This window comes from Anser cygnoides, chromosome Z (assembly GCF_040182565.1).
Source record: "Anser cygnoides isolate HZ-2024a breed goose chromosome Z, Taihu_goose_T2T_genome, whole genome shotgun sequence".
NCBI lineage: Eukaryota > Metazoa > Chordata > Aves > Anseriformes > Anatidae > Anser > Anser cygnoides.
In genome coordinates, this window is record NC_089912.1 from 77,044,238 (window position 1) to 77,069,151 (window position 24,914).

General features: G+C 37.7%; 1 protein-coding gene across 14 annotated transcripts in view; it reads left to right on the forward strand.

Annotated features, from left to right (window-relative positions):
• The window catches only part of MAST4 (microtubule associated serine/threonine kinase family member 4), a 296,506-nt gene that overhangs the window by 247,546 nt on the left and 24,046 nt on the right, over positions 1 to 24,914 (forward strand). For all 14 annotated transcript variants that reach the window (XM_048079537.2, XM_048079538.2, XM_048079540.2 and 11 more), the window contains 7 exons: positions 4,857 to 4,989; positions 9,315 to 9,382; positions 11,856 to 11,941; positions 20,257 to 20,465; positions 21,181 to 21,319; positions 22,370 to 22,502; positions 23,205 to 23,370. In XM_048079537.2, coding sequence (XP_047935494.2) covers positions 4,857 to 4,989; positions 9,315 to 9,382; positions 11,856 to 11,941; positions 20,257 to 20,465; positions 21,181 to 21,319; positions 22,370 to 22,502; positions 23,205 to 23,370 — 934 coding nt within the window. The remainder of the gene's footprint in view (positions 1 to 4,856; positions 4,990 to 9,314; positions 9,383 to 11,855; positions 11,942 to 20,256; positions 20,466 to 21,180; positions 21,320 to 22,369; positions 22,503 to 23,204; positions 23,371 to 24,914) is intronic.

Sequence of the window (24,914 nt, forward strand, 5' to 3'; positions counted from 1 at the left end):
TTGTTCTTACAAGTTTCATAATTTTGTTGCACTGAACAGTTGCCAGAGCTATAAGCAGCTTGTATTTAGCTCTGCAGTACCTTATCTGGGGGGAAGGGTTAGGGTGTCTGAACAAACAGTTAGCCTGAATTATTCTGGGGACCAGAAGAAACAGAAGAGTTAACTTACGCGTGAGGATAACATGGATGTTGCCAGGCTGGGCTAGCTTGTGCCAGGCCACCTGGGTGTGTGTCTGCTTTGCCTGCCCCTGATGTGAGAGCTGGGGAGGCTCAGGTGCGGGAAGTTGCTCCTATGCACAGAGCCAACGTGCTTCAGTTGTTCACTGGAAGTAATAAATGCTCAGAGAACACAGTGTACTCAGGAGGATGGTGTAGACACCCAAATACCATGTAAGAGCCAGCCTGACTCCAACAGGCCTGGCAGGAAGCCTGAGCTGACTTTGTTGAGCTGCTGTGCTTGCCAATACCAGGATCACAGTGTTGACACTGCACATGGCTATTTGAGGCTGGCAAGACTCTGCGTATGTGGGAACTGCTAACCTGCTGCTAGACTCAAGTTATGCCTGAAAGTGTCATAACTGCATTTGCATGCCACTGAATCTGAGCTAGTCAGTCTTTCCAACCTGATCTTGGCTCTGCACTGTGTTTCTTCATCTGTGGCACAGTTAATCCACAACCTGGATCATTCAGCCATGGGCATTTTGAGTGCTGGCTCTGTTTTGTTTTGGAAATACCATGTCTCAGTGTTCCCAGTTGCAATTTGTTCATGACTTGCAGTTCAGAAAAAAATCTGAAATACGGTATGTGCTCTGGAGCAGAACATAAAAGATGTAAAAAATAATGTCAGGTTCTAGAGAAGAGGGCACCTTAGCATGTATTGCCTCTACTATCGAATCCAGGCTTGCTTTATGTCTTCACCCTGTCCCCTGCAATGCTTATTCAGTCATATCTAGAATCAACTTCTGTGCTTCATTCTCAAGGTTCACATAATCCTTCTCCAGCCTTTTATCCAATTTCTCATGATGTCTTGCTTCCCTCTGGTCCATGTCCTCATCGTTGCACATGCAAAAAATGTCCTTAAATGCATTCTTTGTGGCACTTTGTCCTCCCTTCAGATGCTCCCCTCCTCCTTCCCACTCAGTCTTGTTCCCAGTCTTATCTTTTAATTCAAATACTTTCCTGGTGACCCATTTGCCCACTAGTTCATTCTCCCTAAATATTAAGTTTTATAGCTAGCTTGTCCAAATCTCCATTCACTTAGTCCCCAGTTTCTACCCCTGGGATTTTATCCCAGCCTACTTCCTCTGCCACACTACACTTGAAGTGGAACTGCTCCATATCTCCTGTTGGTCCCTTTGCTGGCCCTACTGATGTGAGTGGAAGGGACAGTGTTGTCAGACCGAGAAATGAGGTCTCTCTCTCTCTCTCTCTCAGTTTGGGTGCATAGTTGCTTCCAGCTGTTTAGCTTTTCAGAACAGCAATGGCAGAGAAAGCCAGCACAGCTTCTTTGGAGTGTTCTTACTTCAGACAGAGATTTAAGCTGGAACGACAACTCTGCGCTGTATGTTTTTTCAGAGGCAGGTAGCTTGAACAAATGTAGGCAGATAGTCACAAAATCCACATTTCATATGCAAGATGTTAAGCCTTACACCATAAAGGTCACTGGAATTGTTTAATCTTGCAAAAACAATATTTTTCCATAGCTTCTGTCTAGAATAAATTTTGAATAATGTTGGCTAATATTTCAAAAGGTCTGTCTGAAATAGATACTAGGTATGGAAAATTTCAGCCTCTATAAGAAAGTTCATAGCTTTACAGGAAATAAATCCAGTGCTTTTATCATGAGGAGTTTCATGTACTATACCGTAATGCAATCAGTTTTCTTATGGCAATCTTAGCTTAGAACTACTGCCAAATGTTGAAAGATTTTTTCCATTTTCAGTGGCTTCAGTACGTGAAGAATGAAACACAAAGGTAGAAGTAAAGATAAGGAAATAAATTTCTTGTTTATAATATTTACATATATATCTAGATGTATACGTGTTTGTATGTGTATGCATTACGCATACTTATTTATCTGGTTAGAGGTATCTGTTCTGAAATTACCTTGACTTACTAACAAGTGGAGGAGAAACTGGATAAATATACCTACCACTGCTGCTGGTAAGGAGAAGTTGTTTTCGTGATGAAGGCAAATAGCTTATGTCTACATGCATATCATCACATTGTTGCGTTCATCAGTATCAGAGACTAGCACATAAGAGATTCAGCATGTCAAATGAAAAGAGTAAGGCTAAAACAGCATGTAATACTTAGTTACACATTTCAGATTTCTAGGCTGTTTAGCAGTCTCCAAAGACCTTGAGCTAAATAAGAGAGTTTGGGTATTTAATGGTTTTGTGGTAAATCCACTGAAGTAGGCTGCAGATGTTGTAAATAGTTTCATGAAAAATAAAAAAACTGAGATTGTTTCTTATAAGACTGAAAATACCATAGACATTTCACTTCAGAAACACTGCAAGTCCTCCTGGTAGCTGCAGTGGTTTGGATGTTTCCAAAATGAAGCACGATATGTGATGTCTCAAGCTAATTTCTCTTCCAGATTGGGACGTTGAGTTCCCAAGTCCTGGGTAGCCTAAGGAGCTAGGGCAGGAGTCCGGTGACCTAGCAGGAAGACAAAAGCCCCAGGAAGTTATGGCAGGGCAAGAAATAAGCAAGGAAGGAAGTTAACAAGCTCAGCCGCCTCCCTGGCTTCTACTGAAATTTTTGGTAGAACTTACTTGCTCAACCAAAAGTCTGTTTAGTTGTGCCAGTGTTTCATCACTGTGTATTGTGTTCATGTGGCAAGGCTTTGGTAGCAGGGGGCCTGCAGGGGTGGCTGCTGTGAGCAGAGCCCAGGAGCTGCCTGTGTCAGAGCCAAGCAGACTTAAGGAAGTGAAAAAGCAAACAACAACATAAAAACCACCATGCAGCAATTGTGAGAGGGAGGAGTGAGAAAATGTGAGAGAACCAGAAAATGTGAGAGGGCAGGAGGTGCTCCAGGCAGGCAGCAGCAGTTCCCCTGCGGCCTGTGGAGAGGCCCCTGGTGGAGCAGGCTGTCCCCCTGCAGCCCACGGGTCCCACACGGAGCAGATCTCCACGCTGCAGCCCGTGGAGGAGCCCCCGGTGGAGCAGGTGGATGTGGCCTGGAGGAGGCTGCGGCCCATGGAGAGCCCCCGCAGGAGCAGGCCCCGGGCCGGAGCTGCAGCCCGTGGAGAGGAGCCCACGCAGGAGCAGGGGGCCTGGGGGGAGCTGCCGCCCGTGGGGGACCCGTGCTGGAGCAGTTTGCTCCTGGGGGATGGACCCCGTGGTACGGAGCCGTGTGGGAGCAGGTCTTGAAGAGCTGCTGCCTGTGGGCAGCCCCCGCAGGCTCAGTTTGGGAAGGACGGCATCCCGTGGGAGGGACCCCGCGTGGAGCAGGGGCATCAGCATGGGAAAGGAGCAGCAGAGATGAAGTGTTATGGACTGACCCCCATTCCCTATTGCTCTGCACTGTGTTAATTGGTAAGAGGTAGAAGAATGGAGATTTGAGTTGAGTCTGGGAAGAAAGAGGGGGGCAGGTGTTTGTAGTTTGCTTTTATTTCTCACTGCCCCTCTCAGTTATGAGTTGGCAATAAATTAAATTAATCTTTCCCAAGCCAAGTGTTTTGCCCATGTTGGTAATTGGTGTGTGATCTCCCTGTCCCCTGAACCCATGAGTGCTTTTCATTGTATTTCTCCCCATCCTGCTGAGAAGTGAGAGAGTGGCTCAGTGGACATCGGACAGCTAGTCAAGGTTAATCCAGCACATTGACTGGAAAACATCTTAGTGCCTCTTACTGTATTAAGTATTGCTCCTGTTGTGGTCTATTGTTGGGAAGAACATCTTGAAGAATACAGAGGCTGTGTGAAAGAAGTTTTGATATGAATTCATAGAGAAAGGTAGTGAAAGGCTTTTTTAATTAAAAACAAAAAAGGAAAATACCCTTTTATTAATCATCCTTTTTCTGTTCAATGCTTCCCTATTTGTATCTTCTCTTAAGGTAGTGAAATAAATTTTATTTCCAAGCGAGTTAGAGGACAGGCAGGGATTATGGTAAATACTTTTTTCTCACTGTTGGGGGCTTGCCTGTTACACGTGGGATGAACTACAGTAGTAATGTAGTTGATTCACAAAATATGATGTTTCTTGTCTAGTTTTGGATCAGTTGGATGAATGAAACTGAAATGATGTTTTCTGCAAATTAGAATTTGGTCTTCATTCTAAAGTCAGTGATTCATTTAGTTGCATTTTCCGTAAAATACAGTGCATATATATTGAATTAAAACATTTCAAAATTTCATTTAGAAGTGAAAACAAAAAAGCAATATATTTATGTAGTTTCTTTAGTAGATTTTTAATATGCAATGTACACACTTACTACATTTATGTAGAAAGTACACATAGTTCAGTAGTAGATTTTTGTGTGCAAGCAGCTGCAGGGAGATGAAGTCTTCTTAAGTGAGATCTTGTCACTGAATGATACACTGAATAAATACTGAATGAATTGTTGGTTATAGGTCATTTCACTGAATACTGTGGGAAGTTTTGGGGGCAAAAAACTTCCTATTAATAAAACAGTGCTCTGAAAGAATGGTATGATGTTTCATGGCTTACAGCATATTACATTGTATAGGAATTGTAATAGAATAGTAGGTTACTAATAGAGTAATGAGGTATTGTTTTTAATAAGGGAAATGACAAATATTTGCAATAGAAACAAAAAAGGAGATTGTTATATTAGGTTCTAAGGCTTCAATTTCTGCAAGGAGAATGATGATGATTCTTTTTTCTTCTAGGAATTTGATCCCGAAGAGTTTTACTATCTTTTGGAAGCAGCTGAGGGCCATGCTAAAGAAGGGCAAGGCATTAAAACAGACATCCCTCGATACATTATTAGTCAGCTGGGCTTAAATAAAGATCCTCTGGAAGGTAAGTGCACCTCTTTGTCCAGCTATAGACTCCCAGATACTTCTTTCTCAAGGTATTTATTTGTTGTGATACTAAAGATGTTAGCAGAACAAGCATTCACTAATCCATTGGGTTTTCTCACAAGCTCAAAGGCATTAAAAAGCCACCTGAGATTTTCTGCTATGAATATCATTCGCAAATACATTGTTTCAGTTATATTCATCTTCTTCCAGTCTTGCAGTGTAACTTCCTTATTTTAACTCTAATTGAAATTTACAGGTATAATTTGATAGCCACTATTATCCAGCTGTAGGTAATAACTGGCACTGGACTAAACTGTTACTTGCCTTTCAGTATCCCCAGCTTCCCGCATCTTACACTGCCTGAAAAGTATGTCTTCCATTCCTATTAAAACTGTGAAAATTTACTTTCCTGATTAACTTAATTGTCCATGAGGACTTCTCTAGGGGGAAGCTGGGTTCCTGTGGAGGTACTGTCATTGCAAAACATTCTTTGTTGTTTGATTCTTGTTTTAAGGACATTGTTGGGTAAACTAAAATTACTTGTCTCCTAACCAGACCATCCTCTCTTCCATTCTGAGACCAAGTTCGATCACTGGTGAAAAGTGGAAATTGATTTTTTGCATTCTGTGCTAGTCTTGCAGTTAGAAAGTCCAGCAGAAGAGCCATCATGGAAAATTGGTCTAGCTAGTGCCATTTTGCCTGTCTTCTGTGTTATGACCCAGGACAAGGAAGATCTCTAGGGGAGGACTTGATAACACAAAACAATAGTGATAACATTTGACAGGCTTTTTTTTTTTTTTAACCAATTCTTATGATGCAAGATCGTATTTCATTAAATCTAAGGAGTAGGATATTACATGTTAAAAGAAAATTTTTTGTTCAGCTTAAGCAGTTTGTGAAGTTCAGCAGTGCCATGTGTTGTCAGGAATTTGGTTAGATCTGATTCAATTCATATTATGTTGAAATATGTAAAAGAAGTTGAGCCTATTATTAGTCTTCTTCCTATCTTCATAGAAAAAAAAAATCATCCAAATATTATTTTTAATCGTAGATGTAGATTAAAGCAGTGTCGATGCATTTTGCAGGGATTCAGACTTCAGGAAGGTTGCAGGGCAGATCAGGAAAAAAACTCAAATTTAATGAAATGTGATCTTGTATCTGTCATGTAGTACTGGGACAGACAAAGAAGTAGCTTAACTCTCTGCAAGATACATAGGTGTCTGCTGGATTTGGTGAGATGTTGGTTTGGTCTAAAATGACAAATCATAAATTCTTCACTGATGGAGTCTGCCAGATAGAATTTTGTGGGTTGAGAGCTTAGTATTATTGACCCTGATTCTGTTACGTTAGCTTGCTTTTTGAATCTTTCTGTCCACTTGGCCAGAAGTGTTCCTCAGCAAGAGTAAGAAATCTGACACTAAGTTAGTTTTATGATGTCTTCAAACGTTTTTAAACAGCTTATTCGGGACAGAAGTCTGGAGACAAGGTTACATACAAGTAAGGGATACTATTTTCTCAGACTGAGTATTTATTTTATGTGAGTGTACTTTATCTAGAACACATAATTGCATTTCATAAATTGAATATTGATGAATATTGAATATTCATAAATTAAATATTGATGAATATTACTTAAAATTTGAAACATTCCTGGATAATTGATTTTTTTTTTCCTGTGGGAAAAAATGGACTATGTGGTTTGTCAGTAAATACTGAGAGGTATATGATGTATGGGTTACTGATCATGCAATTGAAGACTTGGCTAATTAAATTACTTTGTATATCATTTTAAATGTTAATATGTATGTAGATCTGTAATCAAATAATTCGGACAGTGTGATTCCTTTTACTGCTTTCCTGTTTGCCCACAAAAAGTGACATTTATAAGCAGTATAAGTCACTGTGCATTGACTTCCTAAATGATCTGAGTTTGTTTTTAAATTAGTACCTCTATGTAAAAGGACATCCCATAAGCAAAAATAAAAAGAATGTTATGCCCTTGAGTTAATCATGTACAGAGAGAATTATTTGGAAGCACTGTATTCAATAGTATAAAAATATTGCAGGAAGATCATTTGCCTGAGAGAGCTTTTAAATGTCTTGTATCCAAAAATGGAAAATATTTTTAAAATATTTAAAAAGCAGAATATATATATAGCAGTGTATATATATATGTGTGTATATATATGTATATATATATATATACCTGAAGGATGTCTGACTGTGATAAGCGGAGTTACTGATATATACATATATATATTTTTATATATATATAAAATATATATATATATATATAAGTAACTCCGCTTATCCTGACACACAGAATTGTATTTCCAAATAAGCTGTTCAATTATGCCTGCAGTGTTTGTAAATGTTCGTGGAAGGGATTTCACTCCTCTGCAGAGAAAAACAGTATAATGCTTCAGCCCCTTCTCTACTTCCCTCCTTTGTTTGCTGCCATTGCTGTAGTATCCTTTCTTTGAGTGAAATGATGCATGCATTACTTGGAGATAATGCCAGATAAATTTATACTGTAGTGAAAGCAATACCACAACAGATTCATCACTTATCAGAGACTGGTGGCTGCATTTCTGAAGAGTTCCCCAGGGAGAAATTTTTCCCCCTGGTTTTAAATTACCATCTTTACCTTTTTGAATCATGAGTCTTCAGAAATGGTTTAAATCAATGAAAGAAAAAGAGCAGATGTTTAATGGTATTTAGATGAGTTTTAAAAATCTCTTCAGGCATTTCAAAATGGTTCCATGGCTCTGTGTTTTGAAAGCTGACTCTTGGTTCCATTCCATTACTACTTACTGTTTGCAAATAATATGTATTTCTCAGATAATGGATATTTTGCAAAAGTTCTGTTTAAAAATGGCTCATTTTAATTTGCTATTTCTGAAAATAATTTCAGTTGAGAAGGCTGTCAAAGTATATTTTTCTAGCATGCTTGGTTCTCACCTATACTATACAGGTTTCATCAACACTTCCATTATAAAACCCTCATGTTCATGAAACTGAGTTTTGACAGGAAAATCCTCTCTAACTTGGAATTTGGCCTGTATTGTTTTAGCTTAGGCTCTATTTTTAAAATGTTTATTCTCACTGGAGATTTTTTTATTGTTCATTGACATATTTAGAGGGGTTTTTTTGTATCTTTCTAGCTTCTGATAGATTCTAAAGATCTGTGTCATTTTTTGTTGTTGTTTTTTAAGTTGTATTTCAAGTACTTTTCATTCTTACACTTTAAAAAAGTGTTTTGTATAGTGATCATGTGTGAAAGTTATTCCTTAAATCTGTTCCACAAGAAAATTATCTACATGGTTAATTTGCTGTTAATGATTAAACTAAGTGTTGTTCAGATTGTTACCTAGAATTTCACTTGTAATAGTCACTTATTATGTAGAAAAATCCAGTTTAGATATTCTATGTGAATATTCAGTTATTCTTCATATGCGTAAGTTAACAGTACTGACAATAAAATTGTATCTCTCAAGTTTCAGGTTGTTTTCTCTGTCATATAACTCTGATAAAATGGGCATCTTTGGCTCTGAAGAGTATATAATTAACTGTGTATATGATTAAAGTAATACCAAGCTTCCCAGGGTCTTTTAGCTACCAGCTGTCCTGTTTAGCTTTTATTACCCAGAGGAATTCTTAGTTCTTGTGCCACTGGAGTACAGAATAGACTTAGGAACCCTGCACCATAGGCTAATACTCGCAGGAACAACTTGGTAAACTTGGTAAAGCTGAAAAATGTAAGCATTTCCCGGAGAACTAGTCTATGTTAGTGACTCCACAGATGATAAGCTTATAGGAAGAAAAAGGCTTTTAACTGTTTCTGTTAGGCATATCAATCAGTATTTCTGTGCATACAATGCAGACGATTTGGAATCTGTATCTGTCTGAACTAGAAGCTTTTTGCTCCAACTGGGAAGCTTTCAGCAGCACATTAAGGATAGGGCACACTATTAACGCCTACCTAGTATGCTACAATTCTCATGAGTTTTAGCACATTATTGCTGTCTTTTCCTTAATGCTCAAATCACACATAGACCACAGAATTCCAACATTTCAGCAGTCACAACACTATTGCTTTTCATTGGTACTTGGCTGTTTGAAGATTACATGGACATTGAATAGCAAATCTTCCTTTTCCATGTGGTATTTATCCCCTAAATGCTTAGAGACATCGTAAGAGTTATTTGGCAAGAACTACAGATAGGACAGCGTGTTTACTAATGATTCCAGAAAAATGTAATTTCTCAGATTTTAGTTCTTGTACTTCCTTTGTACTTACTGTATTCTAATCTTTGCTTCTAGAAATAGCTCAGCTAGCTAACTGTGACAGTGGGACAGCAGAAACTCTGGAAATGGATGAATCAATAAGTGTAAGTTTTCCTGTTACAATGCTACTTCTGCTGAATTGGAGCAAGGAAAAAGAAATGTGTTGTTACCCCTCACTGTCTTGTATTTTTGTCCTAGTATGTGTAAATTGATTGAATGGAACAGATGCTAATCCTTAGACTGTTGCAGAGGTGAGCACCATGGTGCTCAGCAAACAGAGGGATCATGAAAAATATCAGAACAAAACATTCTACCTATATTCCTAGATGTTGCATTATCTGGCTTCTGTGAAGCTGCAGTAACCACCGCGTGAAGGCTGTTTTACTACAGTTTCCACCACTGCTTCTTTCATTTCTGTTTATTGTAATTATTTTCTTTTTAAGAGGATTTTAATACCCTTTCCTTAGAAATAAAGTGTTTTAAAGCATTTTTAAGACAGTCTGTTTGCAGAGGCAGCTAATGATCAAAGAGCCTGAACAGGTACAGTCAAGCCATGAGGAGGAAATGAGCATGTTAGCAAATAACCTGTTTCAGAAAGTTAGTTTGCAGTCTGGAAGATGCTGCATTATTCTTTTGAATAGGTGTTTGAAAATATTTCACTACAATAATGGATATCTTACAGTAGTATTTTGTCAGATGCTTGTTCAAAAGAAAAAATGAGTTGGTAGAGGTGATTGGGCTGGCTATTGCAGTGGGTTTAAATTCTGTCAATTTAAATTCTTTTAAAAAGATGTTATTTGTACTTTTTGGATGTCGGCCAACAGACTAAATGCAGTTCTTGCAATTAACAGTTGATTTGCAGTGCAAAGGGATAGAAAAAGCCAATGCAATTTGGGGGGTAGCAGGGAGAATGGAAGGTCACACAGGTAGTTCAGTAATACTTTACTGGCATTTTTAAGTATTAGTAGAGTTTAAAATAGAGCCATGGGGTATCTGTTAAGCTAGTTTTGATATGCTATGGGAAGGACATCATCCTGTCCTAAATGTCCTGTTATCTTGAGAAGGTTTCCGATTTTCTGGCCAAATACCATCTGTAAAGGCTTCCATAGTTGTAATGTGAATGGTGTTTCTCACTCTGCTGCTTTCATTCTTCTGCATTTAAAATACTGTATTAGACCTGAGCACTGTTTAGAGGAAGGATATTGACAAATTGGAGATAAAAAAAAAAAAAATAGAATAACTAAAATGCTGAAGGGAAGTTCTGAATTACAGGGTGAATATAAAGATACAGACTGGCTTAGCAATAGCTACTGAAACTGTAATTCTGAAAGTATTTGTACTGTGCAAATGCAAATTCCAAAGTTGAAGAAATAAAAGATAGTGCAGTGTAATAAAGGAGTATGTAACTGGGGAGGAGGTGTGATGGAATGATATCAGGAAAGAAGAGTGTGGGGTGAATATCTGGAAACATTTTCTCAAATGTGGTTGTGGAATAAATGTAAGATAAAATGACACATGAAAAGTGTCAGGAAGCGTATCTTAAAAGTAAAGTACAGAATCATTCAATATCATAAATATGTAATTAGGGAGAATCCTGTACTGGCAGGCACATAGCCTAAATAATGTAATATATAAATTCTTTCTGCTCTTGCGTAATTCATTCTATTAACATATTCACTAATCTTGTACTGAAATGTTTCTTTAGCAACCATTTTATTGAAAATGTTCCAACCAGATCTACTTTCAACTTTAACTGTTACTGAGCTACCTAGATAGGGATCACAGAACTCTTTGGAGATTTGGGAAGCATCATGATAAGGATCTTGTGGGTTTGGAGTAAGGAACTAGGGAGTCTGCGCATACACACGCACCTCACACCCTGCATTTCTAATTTACACTTATATCTTCAAGATTCATTAAAATTACAGCTAGAAAGAAGGTTGTACAGTATTCAAGACAACTCCATTTTGAAAATGTTCTGGCATCTAAGTAGGTGAAAGTGACCCCTATCATGGTAGAAGTATTGCATTTTTATCCTCCATATTTTTCTTTGTGCCTGTTTCCACAGTCTGTACTAAATTGTGTCACAGTCCTAACATTAGTTAGAAATGTACAAAATATTTGCATTAGCAAGAGCTCATCTACTTCTGTTACTACCAGGCTGTACCGGTACAGAATCAGATTTACTCAAATGGGAGGGCAGTGGCCAGAGAGTGCCTGGTGGGATTCACAGAAGTGTGTAACTCCAGATAAGAATTGCTCATTACTCCTTTATCAGAAGTCGTTATGCATGTCTTCTGTGACCCTGGTATGTAGGTGAGGGGACAGACAGCTCCAATATAGCAGATACCTTTTTAGTAAAAATGCAGCTTTGCCTCAAAAACTCCTCAGGTCCCTCATTTTAGCAGCTATGTGGTCAACTGGCCAGAGCTTTCAGAGATAGTTCACCTGGATGTGACAGACTCATGATAGTTGATGCTTTGGTTTGTTTTTTATTTTTCCCTATTTTTTCTCTGGGGGGGGAGGGGTGAGAAGTAAAATACTGTGCTAACTGTGTTATTCTCTTTTACTTTGAAGACCTCTAATACCTCACTGCAGCTCAGGAGGAAACCTCGGGAAAGTGATTTTGAAACAATTAAACTGATCAGTAATGGAGCTTATGGGTGAGTAATCTTTGAGTATAACAACCCTTTCGCATTTCGTTTTTGCCTAACTTCCCATTATTTCTGCAGGAATAGTTATGGGAGGGAGTTGTTTGCACTGCTGTTTTCTTAATTCTGCTTTCTTCCTTAGCAGCTAATACTTGAAGTTCGTAAGAAAAACTTTTTGGTAGCCTTCTAAGCAATGGTGAATTGCTGTATACTGTAGTACATTAATATACTAAATATTATATCACAAAGATTTTTCAGAAATAGGTTTCATATAATGCCAAAGATTAAATCTGAACAAGTTAAAAGATAGACTTAAAGCCACCTTTTTAACACTGGAAACAGCTGATGTTTATGCATATCTGAAACGGAATGAAACTGCATCTTTAAGGGAGACAGGTTGTTAAAAAGTGCTTATTTGACCTAAAAATACTGGTAAAGTAGAAACAAATTTCCATAAGTAGCACTAAACTGCTTAAGTAGCGCTAAACTGCTTTATTCCTTCTTTATGGACTCTCACCTATCCTCAGATTTTACCAAGACAACTTTCAAGGAATTACTTTTTCTTGGTTGAATTCTCTGAGTACTTGGAAAGTACACAGTTTACTTCTCAGTGGTATGTGAGTCGTTTGCAGATAATCCTGGAAGACCAAGTGAGAATTACATTAGCACAAGCCTTAAGTGAACATGAATTATTCTGTGGAATTACACTGCAGGGATTATGCCTGCCAGTAGACAGAATTCCTATCTTTAGTCTTATTTGTGATCAAGTGCTGCCTATAAGACCTTTGGCTCCTTCTCAACACTAAAATGTGTCAGAATAGGAACTGTTGTTGATTTAACCTGAGAACTGTATTGGTTCAAAATAAAGAGTTTTCTGTCTGGAGTTCAGGAGCCCATCACCAAACGAGGTCATGTCACGGAACAGCAGTGAGGGAAAGGGCTGTGCTGTTCTCAGTGCAAATCACATTAGACTGTGTCTGCTCTGTGCTGCCTGTACTTGAGGTGGGAAACAGCAGCTATCTGATAGGTGCTGCCTGTACTTGAGGTGGGAAACAGCAGCTATCTGATAGGACTCTTTAAAAAGACCCTGTACATAGAAGAGAAAGCACCCGTGATATACCCACTGGAATTATGCATGCTTTTTTAATGGTCTGAGGATTATGGGTACAGTAATGCCTCTCCCTGGTCATATTTAGTTAAAGGCAACCCCGAACTCTGATGGGACAGGTGGTGTTTATTGCTTCTCATCATGACCGCATATGTGGGAGGGTATTACTTGTGTCCAGACCTGCTTACATAGTTCGGCAAAAAGCCTGAAGGAGGTAGCATAATTTGCATTAAAGTTATGTAAATATCCAAATACAGCTTTTCAATGTTCAACCTCTTAACAGTTCATTTTCTCAGAATTTCTCCCTAGGCAAACTCATTACTGTATGCTAGTTTCTCCAAATTACCCTAAGACTTCAAAAGCCTTTCTTCTGGCACTTAGCAGTAGCTGCTGCTCCACTCCCTGGCTGCATCCCTTCTTCCTTCCCTTGGCAGATGCTTAGCTCCCTCCCTCCCTCTTTCATCTCCTACCCAATTTCCTCTTTGTCTTACTGGAGGAAGAGAAGAAGAACCATGTGGGGTAGGTCCATGTCAGAGAAAAGGGCGTCTGAGTCACTGGACCTGCCCAGCTTCTTACAGTTTTAGGTTGGTGTGCAATGGAGAAAAGAGGGAGTGGTGGCAGACAGGCATGCTGCAACCAGCAGTGTGAGGCTGGCCACCAGAAGTCAGAGGTGCAGTAGTCCTGGGGCTCTTGCTTCATACATTTTAAAGCCGGAAGATGTCCTGATGAACCATTAAGAAATACAGACTGAGAGAGCTATCTGTTTGAAACAAGGGACAAGTAAGGATGAAAAGCCCAGGCTTTCTATGGCACATATGATGTAGGCATGTAGGATATTTTTTCTTGTGCTTGTGGCAGGGAAAATAAATACTTACTGGGTGAAACACCTTTCTAATACGCATAACAGGTAAAATTGTCATAGATGTCGTAAAAATTTGTTGAGACCCCCATAAATTTGTGAGGAAAGGGAGAGCTGATTGAGGTTGAACAGCATGGAGTGTATCTGGATTCTGTATGAATCATCATAGCCTTTGTTGACTGTTGAAATAGAGATATGCTGGTGGTAATAATCAGCTTTAGCGGAGTGCTATTGTTTCCATGCTTAAGCAAACAACAACAAAGTGCGTTTTGTTGGTTGGGATTTTTGATTTAAATCGTTACTTCTTACAAGAAAAATCAGCAAGAAAGAAAGAGATACAGCCAAATACTAACTAATTTAGAGGAAAAGGAATAAATTCAATGAACTGTGTGGAAATAGACTTTTTAAAGTATTTGCTCATCACTTTCAAAAGTGATGTTAGCATCTCGTCTTTAACGTTGCTCAAAGTTTTGCAAAGTTTTGGAGGCTTAAACTCAAATTCTCTATTATCACTTTTTTAAGAATTTCTGTTTGCTTGAATTTCTCTGCTAAGTCAGATAAAAGGGACAGTATTATTAACAGACTTCTGATGAGTATCACGTGTTCTTTTTCTTGACAATTGGTGATTGTTTTTTTTCAAAACTTACAGCAAAGTTTAGAAGGGAGCACATCACTGTTACCTGTATATTTTTTAAGCCATCTACAAAATGAAGTGTAATTAATCAACAATATCTGTTCATCTGTAAATACAATGCAATAAACTGACCCATAGGCGTTTATTGCACTTTATTACAAGTATAAGCAGCTGAAATAAAAGTTACTGTTACTATGCTACAAGTGTTTTTTTCTACTTCCATGCTTTTCCAGGCCATTAACTTTTTGAAATAACGTGAATGTGTGAATTCTGCATGAGCTTCATTGATTTATTCTCCATCAGTGGGCATATTTTGTGCTCTGACGTATTAAATTTAGTATGCTATTATAATACTTATTTTGAGAATATAAGGGAGGTTTTCCTTCTGAAGCAATTCAAAAAATACATATATACATTGTGGTGTTTTTGACTTTATTGTGGTGTTTTTGCCTTCATTAGTGAAATGGAAAGCTTTGCTTGACAGGGTGATTGTTGGTCTTGGCATGCTGTAGCAGAGATTTGTCAGATATGTTAAACTTGATGAGTTTAAATATAAGCTATTGGTTTTTGTGAAGGTTTGAGTAAATATCTTAGGATTTCTCTGCTTTTAATTGTTTGGGTAAACTCATTTGTAGTGCAATTAAATGACTGTATAGTAGATGATGTGTATCAGGCTGGGAATATACAAGAAGTTAAACAAGCTGTGAATCAGTAAACATGTAGGACACTGGCCAAGTCACTAATGGTTTCACAAGCTGTCTATCTGACTTGTTTTCAGCCAGCCAAAATTTTCCTTTTCATACTTCCCAAATATTAAACTTTTACTGCACTCAAAGCAACATTTTTTTTCCGTTTTTCAGCTTCTGAGAGGTCGCAAGTAGTCCCCCTCTTTAAGGTGGCATCAGCCTGCTCTCCTGAGCTAGCTCAACAAAACAAAGATTGTTTGATTTCAGGGAGGGGAGTGATGTTAGTTCAGTTGGTCTTTACTAATGTTTGACTGTGTCTCCTTAAAGCAAATACATGATACCGCATCTAGCAGGAGTGTTTTCACTTCTACAGAAAGAGATGTGTGTAATGAATAAGTACATGGCCTACTGGCTAATTGTGTCACTAGATAAGTTTCACAACTCATCAGCAATGTTGGCTTGAGCAGCTGCTGCCCCTAACCTGTGAATACTCATTATTGTCTCTTCTACTTGCTCGTGTTTAGTTGAGTTGAGAATGGTACTAAATAGCACCACCTCAGAGAGGACTGCAGATCAAGTAAACTGTATTCCTTTTTTTTTTCTTACCTTTTACCTCTGTGGGTGACTGGTCTACACAGAGTAAGAGGTTTTAGCTCCTAGATGCCCATAGCTTTAAAGAGCAGCTTAAAAACAAGGCTGGCAGTTTCTGTGCTAGGTATCTTATATTCATCATTCATTGTGGGCTTACACAAAATAGTGAACTTTGAACTCATGGACTTCATTGTTCTAGAGTGAGCCTCCCTTCTCAGTACAGCACAGGCCAAGTGTACTCTTTCTTTTGTAGCTAATACATATGTGAGGATCTAATATTGATAGCTAATACAATCTTCTCTGATGGTAGAGAAAGGTTGTTACAGTACTGAGGGTTTCAAATTGTGTAGTTCCTGAATGTGCAGTGTGCTACAAACTGGTGAAGAACTCAGTTTCTCAAGCTTTTATTTTCCAAATACGGAATAGTTCTTACTGAGCTTATTTACAGAAAATCTGACAGTGGTTTCATCACTGTGCATCAGTGTTTACTGGCTGCCATAAAGATAGAAGAAGTTGTTTCAGTTACACATGGACAGATGGTTTGTCTGGCCAAAATTTGTGACATGTTGATACAAATAGGACTAGTACCACGAATCACAGCTATCCTGTTCTTTCTCAGATGGCTAGGATCTTGTACACTACTGTGCAGAATAGGATATATCCAAAATGTTGCTGAGACGAAGCTGTGCACTTCACTTACACCACACTGGATGCTTATCTTAGGAATGCTGCAGTGCTTTTGGCAGCATTACTTCCTTGCCCACAAATAAATCTGATGTGGTGATGCACATTTTCTAGCTAGGAGGTGGTACAGTGTTGCTTGTGAGTCCTGGTCTTAAATAACTATCTGTAAACTTTACTGTAGTGCTGTGATATGAATCGTGGCCTCACAAATGGCTGCCCTGCACTGGAGACAATTCAGACATAATTCCAGGGTAGTACAGAACTTAGCAGTCTCTTCTCAGGAAGTTGCTTGTGAAAATGAAGCATAGTGCTTGGTTAGCAGCTGTAACTTTTGAACAGTGAATATAGAAAGTACAGTACCTTTGTTTCCACAAGGAGTTCAAGGTCCTTTGACAAATAAGAGAATCAGGTCAAAGCAAATCACACGGCAACATTAACCTCAGGCACTGAATGTAGATGAGATTGTAAAATATATCTAAAATTTGAAGTTACGGAAGAGCTAGGCCTAGTAAAGTAGGCCTGAAGCCTGTGAGTAATTTAAGGAAAAAACAGGAATTTTTGTTGTAGGATTTGAAGTGTAGGTTGCATATTAGTTAAGTTGAACCAGTTCAAGAATGAAGTTAAACATTGTTTTCATTTTTCTTGTCATCTCAACACATGTGCATAGTGTTTTATATTTGTGCCTATCTAAAGGTGTTGTAGAAATGCTTGTTCAAGCTGAGTGAAAGACTTACGTTGGAAGTGGAAGGAGGCAGTGTTTGGACAATCCCAGAAGTTATTAATTTCTTGAGTGGATGGAGAGGGCAATCAAATGTTCTGGGTGTTCCTAATACATTTCTCTTGTATTAAAGGAATCCTCAAATTTACAGTTCTCTTTATAACATACCAAAAATTATGAACTGAGCATTTAGTGATCAATGCCAGGAAAATGGGAGTGAGGTATTGTGTTCTCATAAAAGCACATATAAAGCAAAGATAAACTTCTGTCTAATGCTCCGGGAATAGCATCCTGAAAAGAATAGAGAGCAACAGAGGATAGTCAGCCTGTGGGGAAAAGAGAGTGCGTTCAGTGCAGGAATTAGGAAAGTGTAGCAAGGAACAGCTTCAGGGAATGGAAAGGGAAACAGAAAGGCCATCCCAATCTTCTTCGTGACTAATTATTCAATAGCAGAAGCATACTTCAAAGACGGCAAGTAAGGGTTCAAAATAAAACAGTCAATGTGTAGCAGAACTCACTGTGGTTGATCTTTTCTTTGTACTTGGAAGTTCAGCGTCTTCGATGTCTTGGTATCTATGTGCTTTACTCCAAGCTTTCCATTTTTTAGATTAAGTTGGGGTCCCAGGAAGGTTGCTGTGTTGGTTTATTTCAAATGCACAACCTTTTATTTTCTTTTTTTTCTTTTTTTTTTTTTTTTTAATTTAACGTTGGGGAGGGGAAGAGTTGCATTTTCTATATATCATTTTAGTCACATTTCAGCAAATTCTAATACTGCCTTCCAAAGGATGGGAGCTGAGAACCACATGTGTCTGAGTGTACAGGATGCAGTTGTAAAAGACCGTGCCTTGCTAAGTACTGGTATGCTAGGGAAATGCATAGCTGTTGTGAATTGGGAGCATCCTGAAGGGAGAGAGGTGGTTTGCAATAGGAATACTTTGCTTCTGCTCAGGGCATAGTTTTCTTTATAATGATGCTTGCTCAGGTTACTGTGAGAGACAACATAGGGTGTGTGTAAGTAATGATACGCATTTTTGTATATTGAAGATCTTTTAAAATCACTTTGTATCATATAAACAGAGTATATGTATCTAAGTGCAAGAGAGAGAACTGTGTTGCATTTGTCTTGTGAATATGGTATACTGATTTTTTTCTAAGGAGTTGTGGATAACTGAATTCTAGTGCAAATTTATACAATTATCTGCCTGCAACTACAGGGTTAGAGAAAGTAATTTAGAGAACTGCTGAAAAAGTAGCCAGCATGTCTCAGATATTTTACTGGATTGAATAGTTCAAACTTACCAGTTTTTCATCTTTAAATACAGTAGCAACAACTCTACAGATGCTACCATAGGAAAAGAGGTGTTTCATTTTTTTAAAGTGTTGAGGCTTCAGGCGTGTGAAAGACCCACTTTTCTACAAGCCAAAAATGCACAAAGGAACTGAAAAAGGGAAAAGAAAAGATGAAATTACAGGAGGTTAAGAAATTTAAGACAGATGAACAGCAGGTAGTAACAAAAGAGAGAGGAAAAACAGAACATAAAGGAAAGAAAAGCAAAGGCCGAGTTGTACAGAAGAGGTGGAGAAAGAAATGAGTGTAATGGGAGTGGTAGGAAGAGCTGCAGGACAAAAGTCATGAAGCCAGCAGGGAGGAGTCCTGGAGTTGTATAACTTGGTGTTTCTTTGAGCTTGGGAGGGGCAAGGAGCAAGACCTAGTAGGAGGCATTAAGGGTGGGGTTTGTCTTTGGTTTTGCCCAAGGTGTTTTCCCCCTAGTTTCATGATGGTGTAATGTCTTTTACCTACTCTACGTTCAGACAACAAACAGCAAGGGACTATTGAAAATTTTTAGAATGAATAAGAGAAACTTTCTTGTCTAGAAAAGATATTCCACTAAAGAAAGTAGAAAGTGTTGATTTTTCCAGTGTCTGTAAGTTTTGTAGTAGTGTGAAGATGTTTTCATAAAAATCGTAAGGCAAAAATTGCTTTTTGTACTTAAATACTTGTATGCTGATAATTGGACCTCATGGGGACAACAAATTGAATTTAAAAACTACATAACTGAGTCCTGTTTTTCCCTTTATTTTCTCCTTTTTGTCCTTTCTTTCCATAATCACTCACTACTGTGGTAATTACATACTGGAGATGCTATAAGCATTAAATGCTGCAAAGTGGATTTCAAGCAAGGTATATGTTTTCAGGATTTGCCTCAAGGGATTTTGAGAAACGCAGCAGTCATGTCCTATGTCCGTGTTTCATGGCAGGTTGATTCTTTTTCCTGAGCCTTGAAAGCAAGAATGTTTGTACATTTGAGGTTTTCATTAACTTTGCTTCCCCCAGTACCTTGACCTTATCTAACCAAGTTTATAGCAAACTTTATACCCAATACCACAGTGAAATTCTGCAGGTCAAGATGCATCTTAATCCCATATTACCATGTTGTTAAAGTGATCTTTATTTTGGATTACCTACTGGTGACCTACCCCTGATATGGATCAGTGCTGATGTCAGGTTCTGAACAAGTACAGAAGATGATGCATTTTGCACCTGGCAATGAGGGAGCCACCTCATCGAGCAAATTCTGAGTAACCTTCATGAGAAACCTGTGACATGTTTTAAAATCCCCTGGACAGAGTCTGAGTCATAATTGTCTGACTGCACACTTACAGAATAAGCATTTGTCAGAATGATTTTTATCACTGTGCCATGGCTGATTTCCATATATAATCCTTTGCTGATGGAAACTCCCAGACTCTGAGCTGAGAGTGTTTGTTTCTGTTGGGGTAGGCTGTTTGGTTTGTTTGTTTTCAATTTGTGTACTAATTTGTGTTGACTGAAACTGATCCTCATGATGAAACAAAATGAGGTCTTCAGCTATTCTGTAATGTTGAAAGGTTTGTCAACTCCATTAGATTAAAACCAAGTCTTTTTACAATGTTTTGGATATATGTAATATATTGCATGTATTTATTTGTTAAATGTATTTTTTTTAAAATACATTTTTAATACAGTTAGTGCTTTTTCTTTTTCTCCCCCTTTTGGACTTCTTCAGTGCGGTTTATTTTGTGAGACATAAAGAAACCAGACAAAGATTTGCCATGAAGAAAATTAATAAACAAAATCTCATCCTTCGAAACCAGATCCAACAGGCTTTTGTTGAGCGCGATATCCTGACATTTGCAGAAAATCCTTTTGTTGTCAGCATGTATTGCTCCTTTGAAACAAGACGTCATTTATGTATGGTCATGGAATATGTAGAAGGTAAAGTGTCTGTTCTGGTTTACAGGGGAAGAGCAGGTTTTTGTCACACCAGAAAAGAAATGTAATCCCTGAAGTACATGGGAAATACCCTGTGTGTCCTCTGTACGCTGGCACTACAATTCAGGATCTAAATTTAAGAATAAGGTGGCTTTTTTTCCCATTCATTATCCCTTAGTGAGGTCTTTTAAAACACTTTTTCTCCTGCTATAATGGGGGATAACTGATCTTTGAATAAAGTTTTTCATAGACTGTAATTATAAGTATCTTACCACTCAAAGTTCATGTGAAAATGAACTTTTCTGGAGTTCAGATTTTCATTAGCATGTCTTGCGGTATTTGCAATATTTTTTGCAAAAGAAGAGGAAGAAATTCGGAAAGGTGCTGACGTTGGAGGAAGACAGTGGACAAAGACTGTGAAAGATGAATTACTTGCAGCTGAGGCTGTGGTTGTCTGAACTGTTTGTTGTTGTTGTTTTTTTTAAGTAGAAGCATGGGTTTTACTGGTTTCCAGCTGAACTCTTGTACCACTCTATCCCAGCTTCATGCTGTTTTTTCAGTTCAGTAGTTAGTGTGCTTGCATGTTAAATTGGGTCATCTGACTGGAAAATCAACATATATGACTGCAATTTGTGTCTGCTTCTGCAGCATATATGGATTATGCTTGTACACCTCAGAATTTATGGCAGCATCTGGAACATTTGTCCTGTTTCCGCAGGTGGAGACTGTGCTACTTTGATGAAGAATATGGGTCCCTTACCTGTAGACATGGCAAGGATGTACTTTGCGGAGACTGTTCTGGCTTTGGAATACCTTCATAATTATGGAATTGTACACAGGGATTTGAAGCCAGACAAGTATGTATATAGAATATAACCAAAAGAGTACCTTGAGATGGTTAGATAAAATAAGAAAAGTGTAATTTTGCTGTACCAGAAATGTTTTGTTTTTTAATATCATAAATGTTACATGGATTTACAATTTCTGCCCAATATGTGAATTTTCATTATCTGTAATTACAGGGAATGTATGTTTCCAAAAGTGTTCTTTAATGTCCTTTAAGATGGAAGAGGCTATCTGAATAGATAAAGAAAAATGTTCTTGTTTTTTTGGCTGAATGGAGGGCTGAAATGTTTTTTGGCATATTGGATGTTAAGGAAAAGATCTAAGTATGCTTAAAAACAGGTTAATACAAAGTATCATCAACATGCAGGTTTTTGCTATTTGCATTTACAAAAGTAAGACTGACCACTATGGAAATCTTTCCTGTTGCTTTTTTTTTTTTTTCCCCCAGTATTTAAAAATACAGAGGCTTTCCACTATGTATTTGTAGTGAAAAATATGGCTGTTGTATCTCCATTAATCTTCTCCCCATTTCACTTTAAAAAAAAAAAAAAAAAAAGAATCAGTCACATCTGTTGGCTGAAAATACCTTCACGGCATGACACCTCAGGCCAGTGTAGTGTTACCAGCTAACTTAATACCTGAGTTCTTTTCAAATGAATGACCCAGCTTGCTACAAGCAGAAAATGCCCACCTCACTTCAAAAGCTGGATTAATTCTATTCCAGTTCTTTCAGAATTACTATTTGTTTTTGTTCAAATAATCTAGCATTAACTTTTAACACTTAGTTGATTCTCTAAGGTGATGTGCAATTGCATATAGAAAGTTCATTTACATCTTATAACAACAGTGACATGTTTGTGACTGTCATATTCTTAACGTGTTTTGTACTTGGTTAAATTTCTTTTTAATCTGTCTTTATATTTTTGCAGTGCTGTTGAAACATTTTCCTCTGAGTATAATAATAAGGATATAATTTTGAGTATAATAATAATAATAATAATAATAATAAGGATATAATTTTGCATTATATCACAGTAACTTCAAATCATTCTAATTTTCAGTTTATTGGTAACGTCCATGGGCCATATAAAGCTTACAGACTTTGGTCTGTCAAAGGTGGGGCTAATGAGTTTGACTACCAATCTGTATGAGGGTCACATTGAGAAGGATGCCAGAGAATTCCTTGATAAACAAGTAAGACACAGCCTTTTTCACTTTTACATTGATTGTTTGAATGAAGTGATGTTTTGACACCAAAATGTACTATAATACCACATAAGCTGTTGTTATTTCTGCATTGGTGTTCTGGTGGTGTGTCAGTTACTTCTTCTGATGCCCTGCAGATTATGGTAGTCTTTTTTCTTTCTCCATTTGGGTCTATTAGTAAGATGAACAACCTAATTGTGTGCAAGTGAGCCTGTGAGAGAGACAAATGGAAAACTGTTTTTATAAGGAATTCAGAAGTCTCAGCAGAGTACTTGTGGAGCTCATGATGCATTGTACAACCAAGGGTGCTAAAATCCTTGATATGGCCCATTTCCCTTTAAGCATGCCTCATTACCATTGCTCACAATCTGTTCGCTGTAAAAGTTACTTAAGATAAAACTGTCACAACTTTCTTTTAAAGATAAGGATATGTTTAAATTAAATAAAATATTTGCTGTGACAGTGTCGCATGTATGAAAAACAAACTGTCCCTTGCATGACAGAAATGTAAATGTGATTACTTATATGTGTAGATAGGTCATTTAAAAATGCATTATGCAAGCTCAACAGCCTAAAATATACTGAATTTCATTTTTCTATTTTTCTACATTATTTTACATTTCAAGAGGTACAAATGATATGACATAACTAGACTGAATTTACCATCATGCTTGTTTTCTTTTGTTTTAGGTCTGTGGTACACCTGAATACATAGCTCCTGAAGTAATACTGAGACAGGGTTATGGAAAACCAGTGGACTGGTGGGCTATGGGGATTATTCTTTATGAATTTCTTGTTGGGTGTGTGCCATTCTTTGGAGATACGCCAGAAGAGCTGTTTGGACAAGTAATCAGTGGTAAGGATCATCACAAAGAACCAGATTTCTTAGTTTGCTGTCAAAAATTTCAATTTATGTTAATAGTAAAGATATTTACAGCTTTATTGATACACTAAGTTTCAAGCTAGTTTTGCTCAAAAAAGACACCATTATTTCAGTACTGTAATATTTGATTTGCTGTCAAAGCAGTAAGAATAAATATATATTAAAAGCTGAATTTACCACATATTGTTACTGAGTACAGAAGTGCAGTAATATAGAGTACAATGATGAAGCTACGCTGCGCTGTTTGAAAAACAAAAGCAGAATTAGTAGAAAAGTAGTGCCTCCATGGCACAGTGTTTACAGTCTTTAGTAAAGAAATTATACCAGAGAAGAAATGGTTAAAATAAATTTGCATAAATGGGAAAATGCCTCATGACACAATGAAGAAATTAACAAAGATGTGATAAAACCCTAAAACAAGTGTCTCTCAAATAATAAATAATGAGAAAGAGAAGGAAACAAATTCAATCCACAGATTGTTAATGATTTCATTCGTGATTGTTCTAGTGTAATGTTATTTCTGTAACAGCTGTTCTTCTTTCATTTAAAATTCAATAACCTTTTAGATCTTAACCTGCAAGCTGACCCTAAGTATTGTTTTGTGGCTTGTGGCAAAACTGAATGATAATTAAACAGAATCATTTACTATCCTACCTGCTGTTTCCATAAATTTCCCAGATGCATAGATGTAGAAGGCCTCTATTTATGCTGAAAGTTCAACAGAATAGCACCTCTGTTACTGAATATTTCCCAGTCTGTTTTACAGTCTGCCTAAAAGGTCCGCTAACTAAGACCAAAACAAACAAACAAACCCAACAGAGACAAAACTAAGTGAACCTCCAGTTCCTCGTTCTCTGAGAACTCGTCAAATCCCCTTTGAACAAAAGGAATTAGTCTGTCATCATCTCACTTTTCGCTGCCTCTGACATTAAAAGCCAGACATGTTTGCAAACTTTAACAAAATGTATTTGAGAGTTGTCTGTAGTATAGCAGAGCTGCCTCCTTATAAAACACCCTAGCTGTTTATGGATTTATAACTGTGCAGTTTTCTGATGTGATACACCAGAGCCTGAGTGGCAAGGAGAATCAACTGTTTAATTAACGCGAGCAGCAAACGCCGGCTTTGTTCTCAATGCCTCGTGGCTGCAGTGCAGCTTTATTCATGCTTTATTTTCCAAAGCAGATTTAGACTGCAATGGAAGCTGTAGGCAGACAAACATGGAAATAACTCATGTTTTTATTGCATTTCCAGACACATGCACATGTGTTTTTATCTTTATGCTGCCTGGCTGGGAGGATGTGGGGGGATAGTTTAAAATTAATGACCAAATTTGACTTTAGACTTTATTTCACATGTTGCACTAATTTTACACTTTATAAAGCATCATGTCAAATTATCTGTGGATGTGTATTTTTGCAAACCTGATCCATTCCCACTTACTCTACAACACCGTTGATCAGCTTACTTTCTTGTTTTAATGTTTGATTGTCATGCTTTTCCTTTTGATTTTAAATGT